The 21,826-nt window shown below is 40.2% G+C and overlaps 1 protein-coding gene across 3 annotated transcripts in view; it reads left to right on the top strand.

Moving 5' to 3' along the window:
- The window catches only part of ZNF354C (zinc finger protein 354C), a 30,178-nt gene extending 9,560 nt beyond the window's left edge, over positions 1 to 20,618 (top strand). For 2 of the 3 annotated variants that reach the window (XM_050794188.1, XM_050794186.1), the window contains 3 exons: positions 10,600 to 10,726; positions 11,226 to 11,321; positions 13,014 to 20,618. In XM_050794188.1, coding sequence (XP_050650145.1) covers positions 10,600 to 10,726; positions 11,226 to 11,321; positions 13,014 to 14,428 — 1,638 coding nt within the window. In that variant the 3' untranslated portion in view covers positions 14,429 to 20,618. Of the gene's footprint in view, positions 1 to 10,599; positions 10,727 to 11,075; positions 11,322 to 13,013 lie in introns of those variants that run through there. The other variant, XM_050794187.1, reaches the window with a different exon arrangement.
- The last annotated feature ends 1,208 nt before the right edge of the window (positions 20,619 to 21,826 follow it).

The following is a 21,826-nucleotide window of genomic DNA, read 5'->3' as shown; positions in this document are numbered from 1 at the left end:
CTTCCTTCCCCTCTTCCTTATGGCGTTGCTGCCATTCATTTCACTCATCCATATGCTGTCACCACCCAGTACACTGTTACTATTGTTCATTTAAGCAAATAGTTATCTTCTAAATCAAGAGTAAGGAAAATACAAGATTTTATGTTATCATCATTTGTTCCTTCTCTGTCTTCCCGCCTGTCTTCACATAGATTCAAGTTTCTGATCTATGTTATTTTCCTTCCCCATGACAAAGGAGGACTGCTGGTGATGAATTCCCTTAGTTTTTGTTTGTCTGAGAAAGCTTTATTTCTCATCCTTGTTGAAGGATAATTTCTCTGGATATTGAATTCTACATTGGTGATTTTTTTCCCTCAGCACTTTAAATATTTTGTTTCACTCTCTTCTTGTTTACATGTTGCTCATGAGAAAATCCACTGTCATTCTTATCCTTGTTCTCTATAGGTAAGATTTTTTTCCCTGTCTCCTTTCAAGGTTTTCCCTTTGCTTCTGGTGTTCTAAAGTTTTAATATAATATGCCTAGGTGTAGATATTTTGGTAGTCATCCTGCTCGTTCTTCTCTGACCTTTCTGGATTTGAGGTTTGGTGTCTGCCGCTAATTTTGGAAAATTCTCAGCCATTATTACTTTGGATATTCACCTGCTCTGTTCTCTCTTTCTTCTCCTTATGGCATCCCAATTACACTGTAATTTTAAATGATGAAGTAGAATTGTATTTTTAACATGGAAGGATATACATGCTATATAGTAAGAAGATTAGGGATATGAAATAACAGTAATCATTTATCATTTCTCACAGTTTCTCTGGGTCAGGAATGCAGGTATGTGGGAGAAACAGCTTGCCACACAAAGTCTGGTGTCTCGGCTGAGAGATGTAAAGACTGGAGGCTATAGAATCATTTGAAGCCTCAGCCGTTCACGTGTTGGGTAGTTGATGCTTGCTGTTGGCTCACTGCTGTGATCACAGATAGAGCTGTTGGAAGGAGCATCTACCTGTAATGTCTCCATGTGTCTTGGGCTCACAACATGGTGACTAGGCTCCAAAAGTGAGCATCCAGTGAGCCAGGCGAGAGGTGTGTTATTTTACTACCTTTCCTTGGAAGTTACATAGATCATTTCCATTGAATTCTACTGGACAGCTTCAAAGGAAGGAAACATAGAACTCACTTCTTGGTGGGAGAAATGTCAGTGTTACATTAGACAAAGAGCATGTAAGATGAGAGAGAAATTGATGCGGTCATCTTGGGAAAGTATAATCTTCCACATCTGTCAGAATCAAAATATGTATATAGCCTGTAATCCCAGCACTTTGGGAGGGCAAGGCAGGCGGATCACCCTGAGGTCAGGAGTTCAAGACCAGCCTGGCCAATATGGCAAAACTCTGTCTCTACTAAAAATACAAAAATTAGCTGGGTCTGGTGGCACATGCCTGTAATCCCAGTTACTTGGGAGGCTGAGGCAGGAGAATCATTTGAACCCAGGAGGTGGATGTTGCAGTAAGCTGAGATCGTGCTACTGCACTCCAGCCTGGGTGACAAAGCGAGACTCTGTCTCAAAAAAACAAAACAAAACTATATATATATGTGTGTATATATATATACACACACACACGTACATATATTTGTATACATATGTGTCTCTTTTTAACAGAGACAGAGTTTTGCTTTATACACATATATGTACATATGTGTGTGTGTTTATGTGTATATATATATGCATAGACTTTGATCTAATACTTCAGTGTCTAACAGTTTATCTTATAAACATAGGCATACCCAGAGATATCCATATGAGACTGGTCATTGTGCATTGTGACAGCAAAAAACAGAAACCATCTAAATAATACTAAATAAGGAAAATGGTTAAAATAGTTATGGTACTTATACAGTGGAATATATCATGCACTAATGAAAAGGAATACACTTTGGAAGGCCAAGGTGGGTGGATCATGAGGTCAAGAGATTGAGACCATCCTGGCCAACATGATGAAACCCTGTCTCTACTAAAAATACAAAATTAGCTGGGTGTGGTGGTGTGCACCTGTAGTCCCAGCTACTCAGGAGGCTGAGGCAGGGAGGCAGAGGTTGCTGTGAGCCAAGATGGCGCCACTGCACTCCAGCCTGGCGACAAAAAAAAAAAAAAAGAATGAGGTTTGAGGTTGGACATAGTGGCTCACGCCTGTAATCTCAGCTCTTTGGGAAGCTAAGGTGGAAGAATGGCTTAAGGCCAGGAGCTCAAGACCAGCCTGGGCAACATAGCAAGACCCTGGCTCTACAGAAAAACAAGAGAATTATCTGGGCATGGTGGTACACATCTATAGTCCCAGCTACTCGAGAGGCTCAGGTGGGAAGATCACTTGAGCCCAGGAGTTCAAGGCTATTGTGAGCTATGATTTATTGCACTATTGCACTCCAGCCTACGCAACAGAGTGAGACCCTGTGTGTTTAAAAAAAAAAAAAAAGATTTCTATATGCAGATGTGATAAAGATCCATGAAATGCTAGTAAAGCAGGATTGAGAATTTTCCCATTAAAAAAGGATACATGTGTAACCACTGCTAGTTCCCTGTAGAATGGGACCACTAGTTGGAGTCAGGAGAGAATCCCTAACTTGGCACTGCGTGTTCTTTTGTATCCTTTCTATTCTTTAGCATGTGTCTGTTTTCATACTGTTTAGAAAATAGTCAAAAGAACCCATGTGTGTGTAATTGGATATAAAACCTGGAATATATTTCTTTTTTTTTTTTTTTTTTTTTTTTTTTTTTTGAGACGGAGTCATGCTCTGTCGCCCAGGCTGGAGTGCAGTGGCCGGATCTCAGCTCACTGCAAGCTCCGCCTCCCGGGTTCACGCCATTCTCCTGCCTCAGCCTCCCAAGTAGCTGGGACTACAGGCGCCCGCCACTTCGCCTGGCTAGTTTTTTGTATTTTTTAGTAGAGACGGGGTTTCACCGTGTTAGCCAGGATGGTCTCGATCTCCTGACCTCGTGATCCGCCCGTCTCGGCCTCCCAAAGTGCTGGGATTACAGGCTTGAGCCACCGCGCCTGGCCAAAACCTGGAATATATTTCTAAAAGGAACAACTTGTCTTGAGTAATAGGATTTAGTATGACTTACATTGTTTTGTTTTTGTTTTCAATTTATACATTTTTTTCTGAAGTTTAATTTTAGTTTCTGATTATGTTTAATTTGTATACTTTTTTAAAAGCAAATGAAATTTTAAAAGAAAAAGAATGCTTTTTTTTTTTTTTTTTTTTCTGGAAGTATTCTAAGGCCTAGGGGAACAGATTGGCGGTAAAGATGGAAGTTGGGTTTGCCGTGAGTGTCCTGTTTGCAGAGCATGGAGCCTGTATTAGTGTGCCAGGGCACCATAACAAAATACCACAGACGAGATGGCCTCAACAGTGGAAATGCGTTTTCTTGCAGTTCTGGGGGCTAGAAGTCCAAGATCAAGGTGTGGACGAGTCTGGCTTCTCCTGAGGCCTCCTTGGCTGGTTGATGGCTGCCTTCTCGCTGCCTCCTGCCACGTGGCTTATCCTGTGCACGAGCATGTCTGTGTCCTAATCTCTTCTTCTTATAAGCACATGCCATGTTAGATTAGGATCCAGCCTAAAGACCTCATTTTAACTTAATTACCTCTTTAAAGATCTTGTTTCCAAATACTGTTACATTCTGAGGTATAGGGGTATAAGCCAGAAATAAAATTAGAAGGCCCCCTGCAGCTGTCTGATTGGACTTCCTCCTCGACCCTCGAAATTTAACCTCAAAGACTGGTTCAGGCCGTGACGGGAAGTAGGGGTTGGACATGCCTCATTGTACCCCTCCAGCATTAATACCAACACAAACCTTAAGTCTGATAAGAAACATTTACAGTCTATTCTCTCTAAAGCCTGCTACTTGGAGGTTTCATCTGCCTGACAAAACCTGGGTCTCCACAACCCCTTATCATGACCCAGACATTCCTTTCTACTGATGATAACTCTTTCGACCAACTGCCAATCAGAATATGTTTACCAAAAATACAGAAATGAGCAGGGCATTGTGGCATGTGCCTATAATCCCAGCTACTCAGGAGGCTGAGGCAGGAGAATCTCTTGAACCTGGGAGGCGGAGGTTGCAGTGAGCCGAGATCATGCCACTGCACTCCAGCCTGGGCGACAGAGCAAGACCCCATCTCAAAAACAAACAAAAATCACCAGATACTTACTTTTCTAGCTTTAATTATAGATAAGGTACAGGCTTGTGACCCAAGCTGGACCTACTTCAGACTTTCAATCAGGAGCTAGAGATATGAGGAAACAGGAACAGAACAAAGGTCTCCAACCCCCGGTTTTACAGACCGGTACCAGCTCCTGGCCTATTAGAAACCAGGCTGTGCAACAGGAAGTGAACAGCAGGTGAGCGAGCATTACCAGCTGAGCTCTGCCGCCTGTCAGATCGGCAGCGGCGTTAGATTTCATAGGAGCACGAACCCTGTTGTGAATGGTGCATGTGAGGGCTCTAGGTTGTGTGCTGTTTATGAGAACCTAATGCCTGGCGATCCGAGATGGAACAGTTTTATCCTGAAACCATTCCCCCAACCCTGCTGTCTGTGGAAGAATTGCCTTCCACGAAACCTGTCCCTGGTGCCAAAAAGGTTGGGGACCTCTGATGTAGAATACAGTTTGGTAATTTGTGGCAACATCAGTAACTTGAATTCCTAGAGGAAGGAGGAGTGGCACAGCAAAAGCAGTAGCTGTCTCATGCTGGTGAGGCTGTACCATCTACTTTTCCATGACAACAGTATTCTCACAAGTCTGGTTTCCTAGTGTGATCCTGGCCGTGGTCCAGAATGTTGCTGCCCTAGTTTCTGTTTTATTTTCCAAGCCTAGTTCTGTGACTATCAGGTTCCCTGGAGCTACCTGGTCCTTCGTGTAAATGAGCCAAAGTCAGTTTCTATTGCTGGAAACCTAACAAACTTCACATTTCTTATAATCTTCCTATAACGCCACCTGCCACAACCCAGATTCTCATCTTTATTTTAAAAATACAGCTTAGACAACAAGTGTTTCTAAGTGAGAACATGATAAGCATTTTGGGTGGAGTTATCTTTCCTTGTGCAGTACTTTCTCTTCCATTTCCAGATGATTAGCAGCCTTGATCTCTGTCTCTTTTTTTTTTTTTTTTTTTTTTGAGACGGAGTCTCGCTCTGTCGCCCAGGCTGGAGTGCAGTGGCGCAATCTCGGCTCGCTGCAAGCTCCGCCTCCCGGGTTCATGCCATTCTCCTGCCTCAGCCTCCCGAGTAGCTGGGACTACAGGCGCCCGCCCCTGCGCCCGGCTAATTTTTTCTATTTTTAGTAGAGACGGGGTTTCACCATGGTCTCGATCTCCTGACCTTGTGATCCGCCCGCCTCGGCCTCCCAAAGTGCTAGGATTACAGGCGTGAGCCACCGCGGCCGGCCTTTTTTTTTTTTTTTTTTTGAGATGGAGTCTCGCTCTGTCGCCCAGGCTGGAATGCAGTGGCACATTCTCGGCTCACTGCAAGCTCCGCCTCCCAGGTTCACGCCATTCTCCTGCCTCAGCCTCCCAAGTAACTGGGACTACAGGCGCCCGGCTAATTTTTTGTATTTTTAGTGGAGATGGGGTTTCACCTTGTTAGCCAGAATGGTCTTGATCTCCTGACCTCATGATCCTCCTGCCTCAGGGATCATGAGGGATTACAGGCGTGAGCCTGGGATTACAGGGGTGAGCCACCGCGCCTGGCCCTGATCTCTTTTTTTAAATGCCAGTAGGACTCCTTTAGTCATTGTGAAAAATAAAACACCCTCACACATTGCTACTCACTCTAGGGAGGTGGGGGGAGATACCACACACTCATGAGAACAACTGGATGAGATTATTGATAAGATGTCTTTCAGATCTGGGGTTCTAGGAGTCTGTCATTTTCTTTTCTTAATATTTAATGAGCTTTGCTAGGCTCACTGAGTTTTTAAAATATATTTTCAAAAAGATACATGTGCTTCCAGCTTCTGGTAATAGAGAAATAGCTCTTTTCAGACGAATTCATGTGTGGATAACTACTACACTCTGGATAAAATATAAGCAAACTTAAGGTACTGGAGAGAAGTCAAAAGCAGACAGATATTGGACACCTGTGTATATTTGGAAGAAGGAATTGTCACCAGATAAATTTTCTGGTTTTTACAGCTTTTTGCCTGGGAGTAGGCCACAGTCAGCACCAATAGAATGATCAAAACTTGGTCACAAACTTGCAGTCTTACTGGTGTGAAGAACCACAAGATAGAGTTTGAGGCAAACTTAGCAGTTGGAAAGTGAGAGGAGGAATCTTGGAAAGGAGAGAGGCAGAGAAGGGAAGCCCCAAATTCTGTGCACAAACTGTGCCCAAATCTCTAGCTGACCCCTGAACCATACATGCACAGGACAGACTCAAAGTAGCCCAAATAAGAACTGAACAAAGATATTTGATGCTGCCTGCTAGAGAGGTGGCAGAGTTTGGAATTTGACTCCAACTAAATTAACTACCTGCTTAAAAAAAACTCAGTACTCTTCAAAGGAACATAGCAAAATCCAGTTTCTACACATTGTGTACTATACAATTTCCAGGGTAAGGTAGCATATGAAGAAATGAGAAAGAACAACCAAAACTCAAGAGGAAGACAATCAGTAGAGACAATGACCTGGATGACCCAGATATTAGAATTCACAAAGATTTTAAAACAACTATTATAATTGTGCTCAAGGACTTAAAGGAAAATATACATGTAAAGAATGAACTAATAGGAAATGCAAGCAGAGAAATAGAGATTGTGAAAAAAGTAATTCTAGACTATGAAATTTTAAAACTGAAAAGTCAGATAACTGAAATTGTAAAAAAAAAAAAAAAAATTAGTGAATAGGCTTAACTTTTGGAAATGAACATAAGTAGAAGTCAGTGACAGTTGAAGATAGAAATTATCCTATCTGAAAAACAGGGAGAAAAAAAAGCCTCAGTTACCAATTAAATGATATTAAAAGGTCTAATATATATGAAGTTAGAGTTCTAGAACGAGAGGGACAGAGAATGGTACAAACTATATTAAAAGGAAATAATGGCCTAAAATTTATCAAATTTGGTAAAAAACATAATTTTACAGATTTATAACATTTGATGAATCTCAACCTGGATAAATACAAAGGAGGTCACAGCTATACATATCATTGATCAATGACATGCAATAGAAATATAGTGTGAACCAAGAATGAAAGCCACATACCTAATATAAAATTTTCCACCAGCCACATTAAAAAAGTAAACAGAAGCAAATAAATTAACTTTAATAATGTATTTTCTTTGACCCAGAATGTCCAAATATTATTTCCACATGAAATCAATATAAAATTGTTATTGAGATAACTTGCATGTATGTTTGTGTGTGTATGTATATGTTGGTATGTGTGTGTATATATGTTTTTAAGTAAATCATCTGGTATGTATTTTATACAGATAACATATCTCAATTCAGAAGAGCCACATTTCATGTATTTAGTAGCCACATATAGCTAGCTGGTCTCTACCATATTAGGGAAAGTCATAGAGAAATCACAGAAACCAAAGATTTGAAAGCAGGCTGAAAAAAACTGTACTACATGCAGAGAATCAATATTTGAATGACCATTGGCTTCTCATCAGAAACGACAAAGACCTGAAGCAATAGAATGACATTTTACATGCTGAAAGAGAGAGAGAGAAAAAAACCAACCCCGAATTCTATATCCAATGAAAATACTCTTCAAGAATCAAGATGAAATAAAGGCATTTTCAGGCAAAATAAAATTAAGCTAATTCATTGCCAGCAGGCCTGTACTATAAGATATACTAAAAAGGAAGTTATGTAAGTTAAAAGAAAAATATACCAGAGGGGAACTCTGATTTTAGGAAGAATGAAGAGCATTAGAAATGGTAGCTATCTGGATAAATATAAAATACTTTTTTTCCCTCTCGATTTCTTTAAAATGCAGCTGACTGCTTAAAGCAAAATAATACTATTGTATTATAGGAGGGAGTTTATAATGTAGGCAGTTATAATGTAAATAATAACCATGAAGATAGAATTTATTTAACATCTGAACTGGAAAAGCTCTATCTTTTTATCTGGAAAAGCTCTATATTTTTCTCTGGAAATTCTTGGATGTCTATTTTTTTGACTCTTGGCCAAAACAAGATAAAGGCAGCATTTTTTTTTTTTTTTTTTTTGAGACAGAGTCTCGCTCTGTTGCCCAGGCTGGAGTGAAGTGGTGTGATCTTGCCTCACTGCAGCTTCCCTGGGTTCAAACAATTCTCATGTCTCAGCCTCCTGAGTAGCTGGGACTACAGGTGCATGCAACAAGCCTGGCTAATTTTCTGTATTTTTAGTAGAGATGGGGTTTCACCATGTTGCCCAGGCTGGTCCTGAACTGCTGAGCTCAGGCAGTCCACCCACCTTGGCCTCCCAAAGTGCTAGGGTTACAGGTGTGAGCCACCGAACACAGCCATCAGCTTGTGTGAGTTTGTTGTTGTTTTGTTTTGTTTGTTTTTTCAGAAGGAGTTTTGCTCTGTCTCAAGTGATTCTCCTGCCTCAGCCTCCTGTGCGCCACCACTCCTGGCTAATTTTTGTACTTTTTTTTTTTGGTAGAGACGGGGTTTCACTGTGTTGGCCAGGAAGGTCTTGAACTCCTGACCTCAGGCGATCTACCTGCCTCCGCCTCCCAAAGTGCTGGGATTACAGGTGTGAGCCACCATGCCCGGCCTGGCTTGTGTATTTTTTAAGATCTCAATGCCAGTGGCTACTCCTGGTAAGCTTCCTTACTGATGGCTTGCGACTGGCCTTAAAGATTTGACAGGACTTGCTTGATTACATACAGTGCCCCTGCTGAGAGTTCCTCCTTTGAGCTCTCCGACACCAAGATTCTTCACACAGATCCAGAGTCATGGCATGGTCTGTGCAAATAAGGGAGGCTGCACATGGAGTGTCTCTTGGTTTTCTAGTGCTTCCCTGAACTCTCTCTCTTGCTGTGTTGTACCCTTTGCCTTTAAATAAAAACCTTAACATGAATATGCTCAGTGAAGTTCGATGAGTGCCATCAACTCTCTAAACTGGGAAAATCTTTGTAACAACTATAGCATAAAGAAGAGTGGTGATGTCCTCTATACTTGCCATATTCTTGCATTCTATGTGAAATGATATATTAGCTCTAAATAGGTGATGAGAAACCAAAAATGCATATTATAATTATTCAAGTAACCACTAAAAATACAAAGAGGTCTAACTAAAAAGTCAACATATAAATTAAAATAGGCCAGGTGTAGTGGCTCATGCCTGTAATTCCAACATTTTGGGAGGCTGAGGCAGGTGGGCCATGAGGTCAAGAGATCGAGACCATCCTGGCCAACACGGTGAAACCCCGTCTCTACTAAAAATACAAAAATTAGCTGGTGGCACACGCCTGTAGTCCCAGCTACTCAGGAAGCTGAGGCAGGAGAATTGCTTGAACCTGGGAGGCAGAGGTTGCAGTGAGCTGAGATCGTGCCACTGCACTCTGGCCCGGCGACAGAGCGAGACTCTGTCTCAAAATATATATATAAATATAGTAAAGTGGAATTTAAGAAAATTCAAAGCAAAGGAACACACAAACATACATACACACAATCTCCCAAAGTGTAAAAAACTGTAAGCCTAATGATAGGGTATAAAGTAGTAAGTGAAAGATTGCTTTTCTGCCCCTCTCCACAAATATCAAAGAATAACGAGGGTGACAGCTTGTATTCTTCCAGATAGTTTTGCATGCATCATGTATGTATATACAGATGTAGAGTTTTTCAACAAATATAGATTCTTTTGTGGCTGGTTTTTTCATATGAATCAATAATATATCAAGGTCAAATTCCAGTGTCATAGAGATCTACCTCATTCTATTTAATGGCTGCATAACATTTCATGGCATCAATATACTATAATTTGCTTCTCCATTCCCTTATTGATAGATATGTAGGTGGTCTTCAATTGTTCACATTGTATTTCTTTCTTACTGCTGCTATAACAAATTACCACAAATGCAGCATCTTAAAACAGCATAAATGTATTCTTTTACAGTTCTGGAAGTCAGAAGTCTGAATTCAGTTTTGCTGGCTTGAGATCAGGCTGTCGGCAGGGCTGGGTCGTTCTAGAGGCTCTCGGGGAAAATCTATTTCCTTGCCCTTTTCACCGTCTAGTGTTTCCCTGCAGCCCTTGGCTTGTGGCCCTTTCATCCATCTTCCAAGCATAGCACTCCACTCTCTGCTTCTGTCATCACATCACCTTCTCTTGAGAAAGATCCCAGGCTGGTATTTACACTCCTTGTTGGCAGGAACTTTGCCTGTCTTCCCCTCCTCCCACTGCATGTGGCATGTGTCATTGTTCCCAGTGAGTATTCCATAAATACTTGTTTAACTAAATAAATAGCTAATGGATGGTTCCAAAAATTACATAAACAGTTGATGTGAAATAGTTAGAATCCTGGGGTTTTCTGTCCATCCCACTGTCACTTTCTTACTATGACTTCCGTTGAAGAAGACGGTCCTGGGTGAGCAGGAGTGCATTTGCCATTACAGGAGTCCGTGACATTCAGGGATGTGGCTGTGTTCTTCAGCCAGGACGAGTGGTTGCACCTGGACTCTGCCCAGAGAGCCTTGTACCGGGAGGTGATGCTGGAGAACTACAGCAGCCTGGTCTCACTGGGTAAGAATTTTTGCCTATGACGAAGAATCTGTTATAGGAACGCCTCACAGATCCATCTTTGGGGTTCCGAGCCTGTAGTTTTTTGCCCTAGTGAGCCCCTCGGAAAGGTTGAATTGCTGTAGAGTTGAAAGTGTACATTCCTGTTGTGATGCCCTTCTTGCTATTTGTTTCTCTACCCTCCACTCTCCCTCACATCCCACCGCCAATCAGATTTTCCTCCTTGGAGTAGGCCAGTGAGTAGATCCCAGTTTAGATTCTGAAAAACATATAGGGACCCCCCATCTTAGAGGCATTCATTGCCAGGGCCCTATAATGTTTCTGAACGGAGACCTTCCCCACCCATTGACAGCTCCAGTGCCCCTGAGAAGTGCTAGTGCTGCCTTGTCTGCCTCTCAGGCCTCGCGTCCTTTGCTGTGTCGGTTCAGAGTGAGTAGTACGTGAGTTCTTGGATTGCTCTTCATGCTATTTGTTCAAGCTTCCTTTCCTTCCTCATGAGCAGGGATTCCATTTTCAATGCCAAAGTTGATTCATCAGTTGCAACAAGGAGAAGATCCCTGCTTGGAGGAAAGAGAAGTCCCTTCAGACACCTGTCTAGGTAAGTGAGAGGCTGGGAAATGGGCACAAGAGAGTCTTCGTAGACACGTAGGTCACAAAGAGGCAGTTCTTGGGAAACTCTTGGAAATACTGAGTTCTATTGAGATGCTCAGGCAGTTGTATTTTGTTTGAGTTGTATAGGTTAAAGTACACACAATTACCTAATTGCAGTTATCTAATGTTAACCTATTTTCTGTCATGGATTGATGAAAGGAAATCAGGTTTCAACAGAGAGTAGTTTAGAGTCACCTCAAACTAAATCTTTTCACCCAGAATCAAAGCTGAGCTTGGGACTTGGACATATTTCAGGACTTTAAGACATATTGACTTCAACTCTCCTGCAGGTTTTCATTATTCTCAAGAGAGTCCTACAAAGAGAGTGAGTGCAGTCTTTTGGTTGCAGCTTATTAGAAGAAATGAATATGTCTCTCTTTGTGATAAAATTAAAAGGGGAAAATACAAAGAAAGGTAATATGAAAAAAACTGTTATTCTTCCAATCACCAGGGATAGATTGTTGCACAGGGGCAATTTACTCCATATTTTCCTCTTTTTTATAATGAGCATCTTAAACTTTAATCACATAGAATCGTCACAGTCATGCTGCAGGGCTGTTGTAATTTTCAAAACCTGAACGTCCCCCCACTCCTTTTTTTTTTTTTTTGAGATGATTCTCTGTCACTCGGGCTGGAGTGCAGGGTGTGATCACAGCTCACTACTCTCACCCAGGCTGGAGTGCGGGGTGTGATCACAGCTCACTGCTCTGTCACCCAGGCTGGAGTGTGGGGTGTCATCACAGCTCACTGCTCTGTCACCCAGGCTGGAGTGCAGTGGTGTGATCACAGCTCATTGCTCTATCACCCAGGCTGGAGTGCAGTGGTGTGATCACAGCTCACTGCATTCTCTGCCTCCCAGGCTCAAGCGATCCTTTCACCTCAGCCTCCTGAGTAGCTGGGACCACAGGTGCGTGCTACCACACCTAGCTAATTTTTTGTATTTTTGGTAGAGACGGGGTTTCACCATGTTGTCCAGGCTGGTCTCGAACTCCTGAGCTCAGGTGATCCACCTGCCTCAGCCTCCCAAAGTGCTGGGATTACAGGTGTGAGCCACCATGCCTAGCCTTCCTCTTTTTAACAGACTGTTTCCCCCTTCGCAGACTACGATATAAAATCAGTCACATGAAATAAAGAAATTTAAGAAAACCAATCCAAATATTTAAAAAATTATTGGGTATGGAGTTTCAGAGAGAACATGGGGAGATAATACAATGAAAGGGACATGTGAGTAAGAAGGAGAAAGTAGGCTGCCTGCTTCATTGCCTGGTATATGCAGAGTGGAAAACGATGACAGAGTGGAGTATCCCATGGAATTCAACGTGGACTTCTCATTTGGCATTTTTCTGTATCCTCATATCTTCTACCCAGTCTGTTCTTCTGCATCTAACTTTACTTTACCTGGGTGGAATCACTTCATTTTCATTGTTAATTTGTCCTGTGTATTCTCCCATGCCATTCCTTAACCCATTCGCCCCACTTTCCTTTATCCCATCCTGTTCTTCCCAAGATTCAGGTCAGCATTTGAAATCTGATTGTACACTCTGCTTTTACATATACTGTTACCAGTTTTATTGTCTCACTGATACATCAGTTTGTTTCTTCCAGCAGAGGAGGCATTAATTCTTCTGATTCATTTTAGGTTTCAAGACTTGGCCTGAAACAGAAGCATTGCCTCATAGACAGGACGTTTTTGTAGAGGAAACATCTCAGGGAATGATAAAGGAAGAATCCATTAAGGATGGTCCCTGGGACCTTAACTCTGAAGAAGCTGTGGAATTTGAGAGCAGGATAGAAGAGGAGCAAGAGAAGAAACCTCTCAGGCAAATGATAGTCTCGCATGAGAAAACCATCAGTGAAGATGGAAACCATACGAGTCTTGAATTAGAGAAAAGCTTATTTATAAATACAGCTCTCGTCGCACAACAGAGTGTTCCTATAGAAAGGATACCCAATATGTATTATACATTTGGGGAAGATTTTAAACAGAATTTTGATCTCATGAAATGCTTCCAAATTTACCCAGGAGGAAAACCTCACATCTGTAATGAATGTGGGAAGAGCTTCAAGCAGAATCTTCATCTTATTGAACATCAGAGAATTCATACAGGTGAGAAACCCTACAAATGTAACGAGTGTGAAAAAACCTTCAGCCACAGATCATCCCTTCTTTCTCATCAGAGAATTCATACTGGAGAGAAACCTTACAAGTGTAATGAGTGTGAGAAAGCATTTAGCAACAGTTCAACCCTTATCAAACATCTGAGAGTGCATACCGGAGAGAAACCATATCGATGTAGGGAGTGTGGTAAAGCCTTTAGCCAGTGTTCAACCCTCACTGTACATCAGAGAATTCATACTGGAGAGAAACTCTATAAATGTGGTGAATGTGAGAAGGCCTTCAACTGCAGAGCAAAACTTCACAGGCATCAAAGAATCCACACAGGCGAGAAACCCTATAAATGTAGTGAGTGTGGGAAGGGTTACAGCCAGTTTACCTCTCTGGCTGAACATCAGAGGCTTCATACTGGAGAACAGCTGTATAAATGCCTGGAATGTGGGAGAACCTTCACACGTATTGCAACCCTTATTGAACATCAGCGCATTCACACTGGACAAAAACCTTATCAATGCAATGAATGTGAGAAAGCCTTCAACCAGTATTCATCCTTTAATGAACATCGGAAAATTCATACCGGGGAAAAACTTTATACATGTGAGGAATGTGGGAAAGCCTTTGGTTGCAAATCTAACCTTTACAGGCATCAGAGGATTCATACCGGAGAGAAGCCGTATCAGTGTAATCAGTGTGGAAAGGCGTTCAGCCAGTATTCATTTTTAACGGAACACGAGAGGATCCACACTGGGGAGAAACTGTATAAATGTATGGAATGTGGGAAAGCCTACAGTTACAGATCAAACCTTTGTAGACACAAAAAAGTTCACACTAAAGAGAAACTCTATAAATGGAAGGAATATGGGAAACCATTAATCTGCAGCTCCTCACTCGCTCAGTATCAGAGATTTCTTAGAGGAGATAAGGCCTATGAGGCTTAGTTCATCTCTCAAATAATCCAGGACTTCTCATTGGGTCATAAGGAGAATAATCAATAGGGTACAAACTCCTAATAGATTTGTCTTTTTTACTTCTCCTGAAGGAAATATGTTAGTTGCCACTAAGTAATGATAACATTGATCAGTGAAATTATGAAGAGCACTGACTTGCTAAGTTTTAAAAGAACCATAAATTTGAAGGTTTCTAAAAACCTATGAAAATTTAATTGATAGAAAAAATGTAAAAGGCCTAACTTTTAAAAAATCATGAAAAATAGTTAAATATACATTTTGTTTCTCTCATAAGACTATATTCCCTTTATAAGAGTAAGCTTCAATGTGTGAATTTTCTTTTAAAAACAGTCACTGAGTTATTAATAATGTAAATAAGTGTGTGGCCTTCTTTAAAATAGCCAGCCAACATAGGAAGCGCTTATTTTCATAAAGGGAAGCTAAACATAAAAAGGAATTATTTAAATTTAACTCTTCACCTGGAAATAATAAAGCTCTTTTTATGAGCTGTCCCACCAGCAACTTATATATGTAAACATACGTATATACACATATGCATGTGTGTGTGTGTAAACGTAAAAGTCCTTTATTATTAAAAAATGTAGTTTTATTAATTTAGAATTTAGTTCTTAAAATCTTGCCCAAAGGTAGACTCTCTTACTTATCTTCTGTCATTTCTTAAATTGACATAGTTTTATATAACTGAACTGAGTACTATTATAGTACCGTAGAAGGCGGATTAACTGAAGCAGCTGGAAAGACTGTTAAGCACATACTTTGTTATCTGTTGCAGAAGGGATATATTTGGCAGAACCTGAGGCTACATGTCTGGTAGCTCATTAGATCCAGGAGAGGTTTAATTATAGCCTTTCATTGTACTAATGAAGAACCTGAACTTAGTGAACAGAGTCAAGACTAGAATCTAGGTCTTCGGATCTGGTATTTTGTGATGATTATAGACTTATTTCCAACCTGAGGTCCCAACAGTACTGTTTGTTTTGTAGCCTAGTTAGACATAGTTGCAGTAATTTAAAGTTACTGTTTTATCTATAAGGGTTTCCTCTCACCTTAATCTTAATAATTGACTCACAACTATATTCTTTTTTCTTATGAGTCCCTAATTATGCCTGCTTTTATTATAATTGTACTTAAATCTGTAAAGCTAGCTGAGGTCCAGAAAGTGTAATTGCTTTTGGATACTTCACATATAAGATTGCCTTCTTATTACACATATTTTAGGAATTATTTTGTGGAAAGTTATATATGAAGAGTTAATTATTAAGCATTATTTTCATCAATTGAAATGTTTAGTTCCCCCCAGGCATTTTTCCTCCAACTTTATATTTGACTTTCATTGAATTCACAGTTGGTATCATAAAAAAAAAAATTATTCTAATACAATTAGCTAGACCTTCTGAGAAAAATATTAGAATTAAATCCAAGCAGTCAGTATATTTCTTAATTGACTGGTTTTAGCTTATCAGAAAGTTATTGTTTTATGTATTTAAATACATTTACAAAGAAAATGAGGCTTTTAAACAGACCTCAATATTTAACATTGTACCCAGTAGTGGTGAGCATGCTTAGTACCCAAATTTTGGTTCCTAAATGCCATTCCCCACTAACAGGAACCAGAGTTCCTTGGAGAAGTGGCTGATTCCATGTTTGGAGCAGGGGAAGTGGGTGGTGTGGCTAAAATACTTTTTTTTATTAAGAAAATAAAATGAAAAGCAAGATAGTATTTGAAGACTAATGGGGTAATGTCAGAAGGGGACAGGCGCCAAGTCGAAGGTATTCTCACGGGCCAAATTTAGGACAACTTAAAATCAAAAAGAATAATCACTGATATTGCTGATAATGCTAAGAAGGAAAAGAAGTTCATAATGATGAAAGTAGAGAAAAAAGAAAACTCGTTATAAAATTATTTGAAGAATGTCTTCTTTTAAATGTACACAGAATGATAGATTTGGAAAAATTACCATTTTACAACCCTTAATGTAATTAAATCTGGCAAAAATCAATGGTAAAACCCATTAGGTGAAAAAAATTTTAAGGAACTTTGTTTACAAGGTGTCAGAAGATCACAGATACCTATTGCAAAAGAATCGCCTTTACAATGAGATTTGGCTGTCAAACTGCATTTCCCTACTTCTGGAATAAGCCAACATTATGTGGCTCTTGATAGGATGCAGTATGAAGCATGTGTGATCATCCTTGATGTACTGCCAAAAATGTTTACCCCAAATTTAATTAAATCTTTTGTCTAGACTTATCTTCCTATTTAAAGAAATACAAGGAGTAGAGGAACAAGTTGAATTACACATTATGGAAATAGACAAGTCCAGAGTTGGTACAGGACAACTGGTCTGGAATTTTTTTTTAAATTTATTTTAAAATGGTTTTCTTAAATGTACTTTTTAAACACAACATGAGAAAGGTGTTAAAACTGGTGTAATAGCTCAAAAGAATAAGTATTCCAGATTTCGGGAGGAATGAAGAGGGAGATATTCAGAAACCTTCACCAGAGTCCCCCTACCTTTATCATAGTGGATTAATGATGTGCTTTGTAGATGTGGTTAGTCAATGACACCAGCTTGACGGATCTTTCTTTCTGCTCCACACCCCATTGAGTTATCTGGTCCCCTTGGCTGATGAAGAACCATTAGGCGAGGAGCACTGGCATCATCCAGGGTGATGTTCTTCAAGGGACTGACCAACTGCTCAGGTCGAGGAGCTGCAACAGGTTGGGGCCCTCACAGACCCGCCACACATTCCAGGTGTTGCACTTGCCAGTGCGCTGATGAAGAGTCACTGAGAACTCCACCTCATCTCCTGCCTGGAGCTCAAGGCCATCCTCAACTTCATTCACATGGAAAAAGAGCTTCTTGCTATCTCCTACTTCATAGTTAATGAAGCCAAACTGATCTTTCACACATTCCACTGTGGCCCTACGCAGGGGTGTGAGGTTGTAAGCCATAGTTTGTGCATTTTGGCCCTGGTCTGGACTTTTCAAAAAGCAAATGTAATAAAACAAAAAGTGGTCTCTTCTAGATTAAGGCAAGAGAGATAATCGAATGGAAAGTGTGATCCTTTATTAGCTTCTGATTCATTAAAAAAAAAAACCTATAAAAGACATTTGAGGGGCTATTTGGGGAAATAGGAAGATGGAATGGGTATTAGATAAATGTGGTGTGTTTGATTTTTCTAGAAGTGATAATTGAGTTACGTCGGATAATGTTCTAATTCTTAGGAGATGCATGCAGAAGTTTTTTTAAGTTTGAAAAGTCATGATGTTGGCAGCATATTTTCAAATAAATATGTACAAAATTAGTCAACTTTTTTTGTGGTGGATGTGGAGATGTTCATTGGTCATTTAAAAAATTTTTCTATGTGTCAATTTTTAATAAAAATTAATGCAAAAAGTGATTGGATAAAGTGATGAATCTTTCAATCAGAATTCTTCATTTATATTCTTAGGAAGTTCCTGTTTAAGAGTTAATCCTCCAGTGATGTAATTGTTGGAAATAAAGTAACTGGGTGGTACTGGGTTCCCTTTAAATGGAATGAGCATGCTCCACTTTCTCTCTCATGCTAAATGTAACTAAGGCATGGAGCAGCTGTCTGGGCACCATCAAAAGTAATAACAGGCAGATTTGGGAAGGAAACTGGAATTTGAAAGGAGATCATTGTGGCACTCGGGCATTCCTGTGGTGAGGACAGAGATGGCTGAGCAGGCATCTAAACCTCAGTTAAGAACCCTTCACTCTGGTTAGAGGATCTCTGGGCCAAAAAGGTTTAGGAGAATCCCCATTGCTTTTCTTCCCTCACTATCTTCCTGCTACTTGGACCTGGAAGTGATGTATCCATGAGGTGTGTAGCAGAGAGGAGAACCTAAACCCTTGGATTTCTAACCTGATGATCAGGAAGAGGAAGTGGCTCCTGAGAGCTGGAAAGGTGTCTAGGTGGTGACAAAGATAAGGAAGCTCAAGAAAGTGATCTCATAACAGTTGTTTATGCAATCTGGGGCTCTCCCCTGGTCTATACATATATAGGTCTGACGCAATAATTGTTCAGGTCTGACACTGGGCAAAGAGAGATGCAAATAGCATGAAAGTACTTAGAAAACTGGACTGACATTAGAACCACAGCCCATAGGAGATGGATTGAAACTGGTGACGAAGACTTAATCAGTTAAATTGCCTGCTGGAAAAAATACCCTAACATTTTCTGGAAGAATTGAATACCCAGAGGCCCATAATATTCAAAATGTCCAAGATGCAATGCAGAATCACATGAAATACATAAGTCAGAAAATTTTCAACAATTCAAAGGAAAGACAACAGACACTAACCCCAAGATGACACAGATGTTGGAATTATGAGACAAAGACTTTAAAGTAGATATTGTAACAATGTTTCAGAAAGTGTGGCCATTCCAGAAATTGATGAAATGTCAAATTTTTCAGTAGGAAAATAGTAATTTGACCCACTTCTAATAAATAGAATATGATAGAAGTGATGTGATGTCACTTAAAATATTTGGTTATGAAAAGGCTATGGCTTCTGCACAGGCATGCGCTCTCTGGAATCACTTGTCCTTTGGGAAGCCAGTTGCCTTATCGTGAGGACACTTAGCCTATGGAGAGTTCCACATAGTAAGTAACGAAGCCCATGGCCAACAGCCAGCAACAAACTGGCCTTCTAGCAACCATGTGAGCGAGCTTAGAAGTGGATCCTCCCTTGCCTGAGCCTTCAAATAGGACTGCAGCCACAGCCAACTACTTGCCCATAACCTCATGTGAGACACTGAGTCAGAAAGACCTAGCTAAACCAGTCACTTCTGGCTTCTTAACCCCCAGAAACTCTGGGTTAGTAAATGTTTTAACTGGTAGGTTTTGGGGTAATTTGTTATGCATCAACAGATAACTGATACAGAACTTGGTACTTGGAGGTGGGCAGCTGCCATAATGAAAACCCAAAATATGGGAGTGGTTTTGGAACTTGGCAGTAGGTGTTAAGTAGGCATGTGCTGGTAAAAAACTAAAGTGCTTTGAAGAAGCGATAGCAGCATCATGGTCTGACAAGGCTGTAGATGAGGACTTCTAGAAAAGTGAGGTAAATGTTATTGGAAAACTGGAGGAAGGAAGAACTTCTGTAGTGGCAGACTGAAAGTAAAACATGTGCCTAATATGATCTCACTAGAGAGATTTCCTGGCTGAGTGTTGCAGGTGCCATCTGGCTTCTTGATTATAGTAACATGACGAGAGATTAAAAACTATAGGAAAGACCATCAAGCAAAAAGGATCCAGGGCTTGATGGTTTTGGAAGTAGTCTCATCAAGAGAACAGGATTTGCTAAAATTAAGAAGTCACTTCTCAGCAAAGATCAAATGTAGAGAACTCCTTGGAAAACACCCTCCAATGATGAAGCTCATTATAGTGTTTAATGAAAATTAATAAAAAGTTGACAAGGGTGTGGAAAAATTGGAACCTTCACACACTGCTGGTGGGAGTATAAAATGGTGCAGCCTCTTTGGAAAACAGACTGGAATTTACTTTGAAGATTAAATATAGTTACCATGTGACTTAGCAATTCCACTCCTAAATTTATACCCAAGAGAAATGAAAACAAACATTGATATATGTACATGAATGTTCATAGCAGCATTATTGGTAATAGAAAGTGGAGACAACCCAATGTCCATCAACCAATGAATAAGTAGGCAAAATGTGGCACATTTGTATAATGAAACGTTGTTTGTCAATAAAAAGAAAACACTGATAAATTCGACAACATGGATCAACCTTGAAAACGTGCTGAGTGAAGGAAGCCAGTAACAAAGGACCACATATCGGATGGTTCCATTTATATGTGGTTTTTCCGAATCAGCAAATCCGTAGAGACAGAAAGTAGATGATTGATCTCCAAGGGCTTTAGAGGGTTGGAGAAAATGTGGGGTGACTGATAATGGATGTGGAGTTGCTTTTTGGAATAATGAAAATTTTCTAAAATCATTCTAATTATTGCGCAACTCCGAATATACTACAAGGTTTTGGATTGTACACTTTATATGGGTGGATTACATGGTATGTGAATTCTATCTCAATTGAGTTTGTTGTAAACAACCTATTGCAAATGCTTATCTGTTAATGCCAATCTGTAATAAAATTTTATGTGGTTCATCTTTGGAAATGTTCTTTCACACTGATAGCATTGTCGGATGCTGATATCTGTCCATAAGCATATTATTTCAATTGGGCATATCTAGTGCTTAGAAGTCATTTATAGAATTTCGTTAGATTCTTTGGATGTTTGCCTTTCGGCACACTGTTACATTGCAGATTAATCAGAAGAGTTGGGTGGATCCTCCTCAGTTGTACTGTTAAGTGAATTTTGAAATATGTATATTTCTTTTGCATTTGCATTATGATCTAAAAAATGCTGCTGGAATTGGAGTTTGTGCTCAGAATCCATATGTGTGGAAAATATTTGTGAGAAAGGAGATATCACTTCTTATTTTAAACTTGGACAGCATGTCAAATATATAAAGCATTTCACATTACTTGTGATTCAAATATTAGTTGTCATTGAAGTGACTTTGCAGCAGAGTAAGCTTTGCATATAAGCTCTGATTTCCCTTGAAATTTAAGGTGGAATTCATTAAGAAACATCAAGTTTGCAGCAAAAGCTAGTTTCTAAAGGCATCCCATGTTTAATAATAGTGTTTGAACAAAGTTCTTCTCATTCAGAAAAATTTCACCCTCAGCCCTGAGCTTAAAAAATTGCAAACTTTATTACTGCTAAGTCATTGAACTGCTGTGTGGCAGAGCTAGTCAGAATATTTGACTTCTATTTCTGGAAAAAAAAAAGTCACAGAGCTAACAATAGTTAAGTCCATAAGAGCAAATGAAGTTCACTTTTGACATTACTTGTTCAATAAGACAGACTTATTTCCTGCATACTACCTGCTGATGAATAACTGCAGGTTTTAAACACCTTAAACTTTTGCAAGCTTTGTAAACTTGTCTAACCAAGCCTTGGAAAAAGTTCTTTAGGCCAGGCACAGTGGCTCATGCCTGTAATCCCAGCACTTTGGGAGGCCAAGGCGGGTGGATCACTTGAGGTCAGGAGTTCAAGACCAGCCTGGCCAACATGGCAAAACCCCGTCTCTACTAAAAATACAAAAATTAGTTGGGCATGGTGGCATGTGCCTGTAATCCCAGTTACTCAGGTGGCTGAGGCATGAGAATCCCTGAAACCCAGGAGGAGGATGTTGCAGTGAGCCGAGATCATGCCACTGCACTCCGGCCTGGGCGACAAGACTGTGTCTCAAAAAAAAAAAAGTTTTTTACGTATTTTTACTACCAGCAGTTGGAACACATTTTTACAG

Source organism: Macaca thibetana, chromosome 6, assembly GCF_024542745.1.
Source record: "Macaca thibetana thibetana isolate TM-01 chromosome 6, ASM2454274v1, whole genome shotgun sequence".
Classification (NCBI taxonomy): Eukaryota; Metazoa; Chordata; class Mammalia; order Primates; family Cercopithecidae; genus Macaca; species Macaca thibetana.
This window is presented reverse-complemented; position numbering and strand designations above follow the sequence as displayed.